This window comes from Etheostoma cragini, chromosome 8 (assembly GCF_013103735.1).
Source record: "Etheostoma cragini isolate CJK2018 chromosome 8, CSU_Ecrag_1.0, whole genome shotgun sequence".
NCBI lineage: Eukaryota > Metazoa > Chordata > Actinopteri > Perciformes > Percidae > Etheostoma > Etheostoma cragini.
In genome coordinates, this window is record NC_048414.1 from 4,171,735 (window position 1) to 4,183,820 (window position 12,086).

Genomic DNA, 12,086 nt, shown 5'->3' on the forward strand with positions numbered 1-12,086 from the left:
TCCCTTCTCAGATATCAATTCAAAATTCAATGAATTAGAAATTAGGGTGACCACCCCCCTCTTTCTACTAATTCTACACTCCAGAGGCTTTTACAGCCATTACAGCTGCTCAGCGTTGAATAACAGCCTTCCCAGAGGCGCCACACCTCAAGACAAGGCGCATATGCATTAATCTTACCATTAAGGATTTAACTTATTCAGCTCTTAAGGAAGAAGGCTGCAGCTGCATAGCCGCAGTGGGGGAAAGCCACCACTGAATCTGACGTAATTATTCAAGCTCCATTTACAAAGCAAAGGAGTCTCATGTGCACCGTTCGTACTCAACCAAGCAGAGTTAGTCAAGATGGTTTCATACTGATATAATTAGAAAGCCCAAAACATATGGGTAACTTAAATAAGGAAATGTTTGCTTCTTTGTGAGTTTCTTTTGGATAGCTTAAAACCAGTCAACCAGACATCAATTATAATATTTGTTTGTCAAAGGATGTGGAGGCTAAAAAATACAAAACACTGCAACAACTCTGGTTCAACATCTTAAAAGAAGGATTTACTTGATGAGCTTCTCTTAGACAAACTCATTGTAAGACAAATTATTATCATGTTTTGTCTTCTTGTAACCTCTATTGCAAACAAATTGTATCTTACCACAATTTATAGGACCAAAATGTTTTCATGGTATCACTTCCTCATGCAGAGTTAAAAATGTGAAATGGCTCGCTCCAGGATATTCTTTACTGACATGCTGAAACAAAAGAATCAAACTGTCAGCATTTCCCTGCAATATAAGTAAAATGTTTTATAATTGGATTTAACATCCTTAAGGTCTTCCAACCCTCTAGTACCTCTTATAATAGGTAATATCCTTTAATAATATTGAAATAACATTGATGTTTTGGCCCTTAATTGTCCATTTTTTATGTCTCTGAGTATGCATGTAATCCTGTTATCCTGCAATTTGCAGCCAAAACAAGACTATTTTGAAAATAAAATTTAATTTCATCCCAGCCTTTTTCTCACAAAGGGATATAAAATCTTGTATATATTTTTCCCTCCTCCTTTTTTTCTCCTTCAGGGTTGTACTTTTCTTATTCATCTTAGCTCCACTTTCTCTGAATTTCAAAACAAACTATATTCAATATCATTTTAACTTTGATGCCTAGTGTTAAAATGTCTGTACAGTAGATCCCAGGTGTACCACAGAGATGTAATGTAAACAAGTTATTCTAAATGCCTTTGAATAAATTCAACACATTTTTCAAAATAATAGCTGGCTGACATTAAATCAATGACGGTGACTCGCTGTATGTAAACTAACTTTTACCTGGTGGTGTATAGAGAACACATAGCTAAAGGAAAGTAGCTAAATATACTCCAGACAAACAGCATCATCCTGGAGGAGAAAAGCTTTTGTTATCTTTGTAAAAGAGGTTTTGCTTTTTTTTAGAGTTTCAGAAATGACATTAAAGTGTAATCAAACTCATAGACAACAGAAAAAGGCCATTGGCTTTTTCTTTGCTTTGGTACACAAGAAAAATATCTTTCTGTCTGCCGCTTCAGCTTAATTAAGATAAGAAAAAGAAATAAAGGTATGAAGCGGGATTACTAAAGACTAAAGGCTTTCCTGACTCTGCCAAATTGTGTTGCAGCAGCTGTAAAGAGATCATTCTTGCAAATATTATTCCTGATTTAACAAAGCTACTACTGACAGGGATTAGTAGGAAAAGATAATCATTTTGGAGTTGGCTGTTAAAGATCAACTTTTCTTCAAGATTATATTCCCCCATTAAAAATACATGATTTAATACAGTTGCAAAATGATGGCCATTGTCATTTTTCTTTCAAGGAAACTTTGTGCATAAGAAATATCTTAATTTGTACAAGATGTCCAGTCCTATTTGCAATTAGTCTCCAAACTCTTAAATGTGTATGTTGCATCAGAAGAAATCATTAAATCATTGGACACTCTATTTATTTTTTTATTTGTGCAATAGAACAGTATCGCTAACAAACAATAGGGACAAAGTTTTATTGCTCTTATTAGTGCTTTGTACACCTTCAGTGTGTCTTTACTCATACTAGGAAGCTGAGTCCACACATCAAATGCAGTATAGTGTCAGCTTGCCAAACCCCCTGCCCACTAGTTATACCCAAGCTGCCATGAGAGCAAAGGCATAAAAATGGCTCTTGTCGCTATCTTGTAAAATCTCAAGAAATTGAGACACCGTAATGTTTTCTAATCTTTAGAAAATCTGAATCTTCTCTCACATCACTTTAGAAAGGTTACATTTACATTTCAGTAATTTTCTACGACACTTATTTAAGGTTTTGTCTTTGTTTTTGTGCAGAATGGTAACCCACAGAACCCATACTGCAGTGGTATCGAGGGGGTGATGGAGGCCTATTACCAGAGTCTCAAGTCTGTGCGTCTTTACGGACCCACCCACTTCTCCCCTGTTATTAACCATGTGGCCAGGTAGGTCCACTACAATCACAGCCGGGGATGTGGAGCATGTAGGCTGACACACACGCAAATGTCATAGAGCACAATGACACCACGAAATTTACAGTTTAGCAGCAGCTTTGGGGAAATTGCATGTGTGTGGGTTGCTGGACAGTGAAAAAATGAGAGCTAAAATTACTAACAGCTCCGTCACCTGAAGAGAATCAACAGTCACGGTGGTGGTTTGGACAGCTACAATAGTCCTTTTGTAGTTGACCAGTCTGCAGGATGACTGATGGGCTGCTTTAAGGCTGTGCTGTAGCACAAGGCACACAATAATTTGAAAAATAGAAAATACCACTACATAGTCCAAGAAATAGTGTTGTGAATAACAGTAAATGTATCACCTCCCACCATTTCACAAATAAACAGTAAATTGATCCTTATAGATATCCTTATAAGTAGAAAATATCTACCAGTGCTTCACTATTTCAAAGACCATTAACATGAGACATGTGGGCCCTCACAAGTGCAATTTAATTTTTATTGGAGCAAAAAATTATATAAAAAGCTCTTCCACTGTTTTAAATTTTTAAAACTTCTTGTAAATACTACCAGAAACGCTCTGCAACACTTTCTCAATTTACTTAAGTAACCTGTGATAAAAAGTAATGTGCGGTTTTGCAGTACAGTATTTTCCAACTTCCACCTGACGTTCCCTATTGCCAGATCTTGTCTCATGATCCTCAAGACTGTCTATGTGTGCCGGCCGCCCACTCAGCCTGAAAATAGCTGCATTGTTCAGCGCTCACGTCTGATGATGATGATGATGATGCTTTATTGTCAGAACAAGTCTGAATTTTTTTCTTGCATCCCAGTAAGCATCTGCCTAAAACAGGAAGACATGGCTCAAGAAAAAAGAAATTACAGCCACGTCATATTCGTAATTGTCTGTCTTGACTGTGTGTGCATAAGAGTCTTTTCACCCTGGTTACATAACAGAAAACTGCTATAAGTATAAGTTTAGAGCTAAAAAATAGACCTGACTCTAAGGTGTATCAGTCTATTAAAAGCATAAACCATATTGTTTTCAATACATCCTGTTTAAAGTAAAAACAAACAAGAAAAAATCACATAAGTATGTACTTAATGTTTTAAATTCTGTTACGTACTTGTTCTACATGACATACATTATTTGGGCACAATACCTATACTAACACTGTAATTGGACCATTTATCCTCAATGAAATAAGATTGTTTTTAGTGACCACCAAGGGGCAATAGCCTGATATTGGACACTGAAATAAGGTAATTGCAGAAGCAATGAATGCGATTTGAGACAAGGTTGCATTACAAGGCTACTGCAGCAAGTTAAATAGCTACTCCCATAAAGTTGGATCCTAGAATTCCCACAAAGCTACACTTCTTGTTACTGTAGATCCTCCCGAATGTCTTAAAACTCTGCCTTCGTTCATAACTCAGGCTTTCTGTGAAAAAATGTAGCCTTTAACCTATAGCCAACATAATGTGATGACATCCTATTTTCTCAGACTTTAGAAAGCTCTTCCAGAGTCACAGAAGACAATTCACAGCTGTTTCAAAGGCTGAGTAGTACTCCCTGTGACCAGTTAATTGGTCTTGATGTGTCAAATCAGCGGAGAGCCCTTACTAAATGACATAGAGAGGCGGATTTCAGCAGAAAAGAAAACACAGAATATCCATTTTAATCTTAATATAATGTTAAAAGAAGTGTTGTCTTTCTGTCTGGCTCTCTTTTAGTTCTTTTCTCATTTGACCTTTGAACCCCCCGCCTCTCTCTCCATGCCAGGTATGCGTCAGCAGTGACGGACGGCTCTCAGTACTTCATCCTGCTCATCATCTCTGACGGCGTGATCACGGACATGGCACAGACCAAGGAGTCCATAGTCAATGTACACTTTTAGATTTAATTTCAATCTATGTACTGTATGTTTAATGTCCAAGGCATTTTCCAAGACTTTAAAAAAATGCAATTCACAGTATCCTGGACATCAGCAGTCCATCTACTGTGTGCTCATATTAATTCAGTGAATAATGTGAAAAATACATGTGAAAACGCCTGGAGTTCCAGTTATTATGAAGCCACTAATGGAGATCCTAATAAACCAACACGCAAACAATAAGAATATGTAAAGCCATCCTTTTATTGCTTCCCTCTCTTTCTTTCACTCATCTTCACTAATGACAGGAGTGAGGGAAGAAGAGGGGGAGGGGGGTGTCATTGCCCTTAACTATTTTGTCATATAATTTATATGCCGGGGCTCTCGCTGCTCTGCAGAACACGCCTCTCCTACCCCCCACGACCACCACCAACGCCTCTCTGTGATGTAATGTTATTGTAAAGTACGATTTTATGAGTAATTATTTAGTAGCCTGCAGAAGATTCATGCGCCTCATATCTTAAGCAATTTGGGCCTACATCCAATAACTACTGGAAGTTATGAAACAATACAAAACCCTCAATCATCCTTCATAACTCAAACTGTACTTTGCTGTCCCACTCTGCTAAGATTTAATAAGCAATATTGCGCTGCGGGGCAGCTCCGGGCAGGGCAAGATGTAAATGGGAGTCATTTTAAAGTCAAGCTTTGGGAGATTTAGACAAAGTAGATGCATGAAATCATAACTCTGGCCAGACGAGAGGCTTTATGAAACAGGCCGCAGAGGGATTTGGACACACCCTATCTGTCTTAACAATAGCACTCTATTTTTCTATTGAGCTTCCATTCTATGGGTTGTTAGCTTATAGTTAGCACAGTAATTTGTGGGGGTATTCCACTGATAGCCTGTGGCGTTTAAGATAGCAAAGTGGTGAAAAGAATGAGCCTTGCCTCTTTCCCCGCCTTTGATGAGCCTATTTTGTCTCTTTCCAACCTTTACAGGCTGCGTCTTTGCCCATGTCAATTATAATAGTTGGAGTTGGACCAGCGGAATTTGACGGTAGGCAGGGTGAAAATCACATGAGTGTGCATGCTTTTGTGTGTGTGTGTGTGTGTGTGTGTGTGTTTGCATGTGGTAATCCTTTGCCTTCCTTCTACTTCCTATCTCGCCTCCCACATGGTTTAACCCTTCCTTATGCAGCTCTTTTCTTCTCTCCTCCATTCTTTTTCCCTTTAATTTCCCCATCCTCTTCCTCCTTCACTGACTCTGAGGTTAAGGTTTGGATGGGAAAATTCTCATTTATCAGATGAGGTGGTGCTTTTCCTTTTTTTGTTAATGGACGATGGCCACGTTTCTCACCTCTCTCATGTGTTGTTATGTTTACAATTTACAGAGCAGTCCTCTGTAAAAACAAGCTCACTCACAATGATCACAAGATTCAACAATTGTCACGCTTTTAAAGTCAATGTGCATGGTTGAATGATGTCCCCGTGGTGCACATCGCTGGCTCGGCTTACACATATTCCAGCATGTTTCACGTGTACGGCTGTGTGCAACTCATGGCCTGATGGCTTCACGCTCAGCGACGCAAATTCTGTGTGCTCATGCCACGTTTGGCATTACCAACACTCTAAGGGAATGTAACCCAGTGGCACGCTAATGGCTTCAGTAGATTATAACACAAACTGCATGACATGTTTGCTCAGCGTAGCTTTGACATGGCTGTTAGAGTCTCCTGACACGGCGCGACTGATGTGCTTCCCTCCTCAGAAATGATCGAGCTGGACGGGGACGAGGAGAGGATCTCATCCCAAGGACGATATGCCGAGAGGGACATTGTTCAGGTACAAAGTATTCCCAAAGAAGACATGGCTGGCTGGCTGTGAGACTGTTACTCAATGCAATGTCTACACAGAAATGTGTGATTAATGATTAATGGGAGAAGGTCATGGGGCTTAAGCCTCTGCTGTGCTCTTGTTCGCGGTCTGCCATTTTTCTTATCTTTCTCCCGCTGTCTCGTTCCTTTTAAACTATATCTATCTTCTCCTCTGCATCCTTTTTATTCTGTTCTTTTCATTTCATCTGACCATATCCTCTCCTCTCCTGTTTCCTCTCCTCTTTTGTTTTCTCTCCTCTCTTTGCTTACTCTTTTCTCCTCTCCTGTTTCCATTTCTTTTGTTTTCTCTTCTCTCCTTTCACTTTTTCCTCTCCTTGTTTCTTCTGCTTGTTTTCTCTCCTCTCCACAGTTTGTTCCTTTCAGAGACTACATTGACAGACGGGGAAACCACATACTCAGCATGGCTCGCCTGGCTAAAGAAGTGCTCGCCGAAATCCCGGACCAGTTCCTGTCCTACATGAGGACCCGAGGGATCAAACCCGGCCCCTTGCCACCTCCTTACGCTCCCTGTCCACCACCGGCTGTCCACCCCCTTCTTTGCAGACGGGTAAGCAGGATCTAAGGGCAGAGGCCTCGGTCCAACGCCAGCCTGCCGACTCTAATGGTCTCTACTCTCCTCTCTCTGCTTCTTCTTCTTCCTCCTCTTCACTGGAAGCTATTGAGCACACGGCGAAACTCTCTCATGTTGCACTTTTGGGAAGATTTGGCCATGAGTAGAGAGCATGATGTGGACAACGTTGAGTGTAATGCTTCCACTTTTTAGAAGACGGGACATTTCCCTTAGTGGACGAAGGTGGGGGTTTCGAAGGGTCTTTTTTGGGGGTCTGAGATCACCTCCCTCCACCAGGAAGTGTGGACAGGACATAAACGGACCACTTGAAGCTATCAGACTGAACGGGTCCATACCGCCAAGGTCCTTTTTTGAAACACTGTTCATCGGCTATTTCTATTTCCACTTCCTTTCACAAAATCATTTGGCTCAATATATAAATGTTTACAAAATTGAGGACTGGAGTGGAGGATATTTTTCAGGAGGAACTTTATACCGATCAATGTGAAAACCTTTTAAAGTCCTATTTTTTGGCTGCAGTAACTGGAGGTTGCGACTTTGTACAAAACCATTTTTTTTGTTTGTTTGTTATTAATAAATGGAGCATGTCCCAGTTTAAGAGACGCATGCACGGTTGTCCTGCACTCAGGGCTTTGTCCCTCCCACACAAACCCCCTTCCTCACCACCTCACCACCACTGCCATGTTCCATTAAGAACAAACCCATCACCCACCTGAAATCTTCCCACGCTCCTTCCTTCTGCTCCGTCCGCCTGCCTTGACTCAAAAGGAAGCTGTGTTCCCTGAGTCTGGTCAAATCAAATGCAGCAGGGACTTTAACCAGCCTTACTTTTTTTGTTAAAAAACATTTACTGGCACCATGTCCACCGTGGGTTCTGGAAATGCGGATCTCCAAGCCCAGAAGTCATAAAACACACATCTCACTACCGAACCTGACTGTATTACGTTTTAGAGTCTTTTCATTTTTATAGAACAACATTGTTCTTCAGAAGCATTTTTTGTTTTATTTTCGTCTCTCTACCTCTCACTTTTAGTATTGCCGAAAAAAGGTTGTTTAAATAACAAAGTGTTGGTGTGTCAGTCTGTCGAATTCCCAGTTTTACCTTTCTCACATTTACCTTTCTTCATAAAATATTTGCCAAATTGTCGGTTGAGAATTATAGCACTTTGGTAGCTATCGGATCAGGTTACTCACACCTTTGTGTTAGCAACACAGTGTGACTATGTGCACAGAAAACAGTTAACCAACACAACAAAATGCAAAGATGATTTTATTTTTCCAGCTATTCATTTGGATCAAAATGGTGACTCAGTGCGTTTACATACAGTTTAAAAAAAACCGATTGTTTATATTAATATATTATATTATATTATATTATATTATATTATATTATATTATATTATATTATATTATATTATATTCAGGTTAAGGCAATACCCTGATTTCTCAAACGCCATGTAAACACCTTACCCCAGTTAAAATTGGAGTTTTGATAACTTGGTTAACAGAGGTCGAGAACTCCTTCAGTAACCGGGGTATCCCTCAATGTAAACACCTTGACCGGGATATGATCCGTTTGAACGTCTGTGCAGGCTTCAACTGCCCCCCCCACCTAATCCGCTGAAGTGCTTTTTGAACTGTGATTTCCTACGCTATGACAAGAGTGTGTAAATGAAACAGGAAGTTGTTAAATGTGACTAATTAAGTGATAGGTTTTTGTAACCAGAGAATGTCTAATGAGGCGAGAACTTCCACTCTTGGGAAGACTTCCGGGTTCTGAACTGGTTGCCTTTCCACTCTGGTTCCCTAGGAGGGTGCTCACCGGCAAATGAAGAATGAATGGAGGTCTATGGAGCTATACCCCTCAAAATCCACTTTTCTCAGGATATCGTTTTTTGTCTAGTAATTTGAATGTTGCATTCGAAAAGGGGAGTCAAAGAAAATACACAATGCTGGGTGTTTAAAAAGTCTTTTAAAATATCAGTGACGTTATAGATATGGTACGGCCAGAGATACTGCTTTACAGCAAGCTCTGAGTCACTTCCTTTTTCTCTCAAGTCATCAACAACACAGCTGACAGGTTAGGCTCCCTGTCAATAAGCATGCTAGAAAAAGTTTTGGTTTGCTAATGTTTTAAAACCCACTTTGCTATATTTACACACACACACACACACACACACACACACACACACACACGCATGCTTAGGATGCCATCAAGCGGGATCTCTGATCAGAATCAGTCCTTCACTGACCAATCAACATTCATTAGCAGAAAGCTAGCATGTTATGGGCAACAACAACTCTTCTCAAGAAATCGAAAGGACATAAAGTACTTATTACTTCAGTTCATTAATGTTGAACTTGCAAAAACTACAGTCAAATCTGAGATTTCTCAACAACAATCAGGCGAAGAGACAGATTTCATTATGCATTCGCCTGCAATCACCCCCAGTGGAACTCTAGTAGGACTGCAACCAAATTTGGTTCATTTGGGCTTAATAGGGAGTGAACCTGTAGACGGGCTCTGGTGTAACTTTCATATAGGTCAAACGGAAGAAAAAGCCAGTTGTGCGTTGGAGTTGAACTTCCTATTCTTCCTATTCTTCCTCGCTCTTGTGTACGGGGAGAACTGGCATAACCCTAAGATCATACCCCGGTTACTGCTGTGCATGTAAATACACTGACTGTGAGCACATTTTGTAGTTTCATGTTTTCTAACATTATTGTAATAATCAATAATACCTAAGGTTTAGTAGCAGGTAGCTAGTCACCTTAAAGGAACAGTCGCCAGAAAAAAAACAATGTTTTCAGTATCACACTCTCACCTCCTGAAGGCTTGAAAGGTGGCTCTGAATACTTTGGGGATGACAGCAGCTGTTCTTAGCTTGGATTCACAACACTTGGATGGATTTCCGTTTCCACATTGGCTCACCCCCCTTTTCCCCTAGTGGGATTAAGAATATTTTGGTGGGATTAAGAATGCCTTAAAAAAACAAAAAAAATACCTCTAAAATTGGCAAAATACATGGGTGAAATCGACACAGCTGTACAGGTTGTTGTAAATTGACTTTCAACATATTTCATTGATGAATGTGTGACAAAGGTTAAAGGCCTCAATGAACCTCTTAGTATATGCAATGAGGTACAACAAGAACACAAAATTCATTTTAAATTTGAACTATTTTGACATATATTTTCAAAGATTTCTGTATCCAGGGCCCGAGCGCCAACAGCGGCGAAGGCCCAATTGAAACTGAAGAAATTATTATTAAAAGACAAACTTTTGTGTATCAATGAACGCAGCGGAGACTTCCTTTTTATTGGTAAAGGTTTGCACCGACCCCTATGCTTTGGCCACACCCCCCTTTCACGGCTAATAAACTGAAGGACCTAGAGTCTTGTGTGAGGTATCACTGAACTCAGTAGGGACTTCCCTTTTAATTGGGCACGACTTGTAGTGTCTGAGTGGTGCACTAACGCATGGTCACAAGGAGCGGTGTCCACTAGTAACCATGACGCGTGCAGATGGCGCTCCGGACGCAGTGACGATGGCTCTGAAAAATAGTCTCGGGAAGATACTTGTTTTTGTGGAACATTTGTACCTCACAAAAGAAAAAAGTATTGAATGAAGTTAACTCTAATGTTAACCCTGACGTGAGCTTTTTGAATTAGTTAGATACATGGTTAAAGGTCATTTGCTCTTACCAGTGTATTGTCGTGTGTACTTCTTCTACAGCAATCTGTGCCAGTCAGTCACACAACATCCACGTTAGAGAATAAATGCTGTAAACATATTCCTTGTAAATCTTTACAATCATTCCTGGAAAAAACCATGCAGGCCTGCCTTGTGGCGCAATTCCAAATTTCTTATCAAAACTTGCCATTGTTAGCATGTAGCTTGCTAGTTAGAATTTTGTTTTTTTTCCCAAAGAGACCGGAGTCAGACAGCGACAAGAAATAGATAGCGGAAGGTCCAAGGGTCAATAATTTTGGTAATGTACTTTTCGTTGATCAATACTAGGTTAATAGCAACCCAGTTTCATGACGAAAAAAAGATTTCAAATTTCAAATCTATCCAGCAGCATAATCCACTTCTTCTCTCTGGCATCCAAGCAGTATTCTCATAGTAATATGACAAAACACTGCTTCTGTTTGTTGATACCATGGTTAGCTGTTTAAATCTGTGGAGTCCAAGGTTGTACATCTTTATATGGACATTTTTTTTAATCATCCATTGTAGCCGTTGTGAATCCAAGTTAATCAGAGCTGCTCTCCTTTGCAAAAAAGCAAGCAACAAACTTTCCAGAGCCGACAGGACAGGTGGGGAGTATTTGATATTCAAACCCTAGTTGTTTGGGGGTAGTGTTACTTTGTAAATGTGAAATTGCTCACACCCAAAACAGACAAAAAACAGACACTTTTAACAAATTTTCAGAGTAAAACTTAAATGCAACCTTGCTGTTTTGCCCGTTAATATATACATGAAAACTTTCCAGTGTGATTTTAAACAAAGCACAAACCATTTCCTATCAGAAAAGCTACAGCCACCATATCCAGAGGCCCTTTTGATCTTGTGTAAATGTGTGAAGAACAGCGTTTATACTTAGACAATGTGTTATATAAACTATAGATCCTATCTGTACCTTTCAGGGCCCTATTCAGTCAAGGAACCGATGTAAGAGAAGGTTTACAACATTTTTCTAAACTTACGCCTCAAAATCATCTTATACTTCTTGGCTGATAATGCTTAATTCTGTGCTAATTCTACTATTAATAGACATTTATACACTGTACAAATGTTTTGCCTTTTTTGTGTTTTGGTCAATATACTGTATATGTAATGCTGCTTCTATACTGCTAATATAAGTATTACATTTTATACTGAGGCCTGTAAACATATTTAAATTATGACTAACAGGCCTTATTCATGTTTATACATAAGTTATTCATATTTAAATCATGAATGGCAGGCCTGTATTTTTTATAACCAAATTGTTAGATAACAGTGTTTTATGTGTGCAAGAGGTTTAAAAATAGACTTGGTGATCAAGTATTCTCTACCAAATTGGACATATTGTTAAGTGTAGCATCTCATGTTCGCCGAGACTCATTCCTGAACAGCTAGTCATTCATTTTGACTGAATAGGGTTCCTCAGTGTGGGGACAGGTGGTCTGGTAGATTTTCTACTCTTCTGTATTGTTGTTTTAGTGCGGGGATGGTTGACAGCGGGGATTTCAAATTGCACAATGTAGCACTG

The 12,086-nt window shown here is 39.6% G+C and overlaps 1 protein-coding gene across 3 annotated transcripts in view; it reads left to right on the forward strand.

Moving 5' to 3' along the window:
- Window positions 1–8,175, forward strand: part of LOC117949150 (copine-8-like) — a 64,816-nt gene extending 56,641 nt beyond the window's left edge. For 2 of the 3 annotated variants that reach the window (XM_034879193.1, XM_034879190.1), the window contains exons 16-20: window positions 2,346–2,473; window positions 4,269–4,371; window positions 5,362–5,419; window positions 6,131–6,204; window positions 6,607–8,175. In XM_034879193.1, the coding sequence (XP_034735084.1) occupies window positions 2,346–2,473; window positions 4,269–4,371; window positions 5,362–5,419; window positions 6,131–6,204; window positions 6,607–6,819 (576 nt within the window). In that variant the 3' untranslated portion in view covers window positions 6,820–8,175. Of the gene's footprint in view, window positions 1–2,345; window positions 2,474–4,268; window positions 4,372–5,361; window positions 5,420–6,130; window positions 6,205–6,606 lie in introns of those variants that run through there. The other variant, XM_034879192.1, reaches the window with a different exon arrangement.
- The last annotated feature ends 3,911 nt before the right edge of the window (window positions 8,176–12,086 follow it).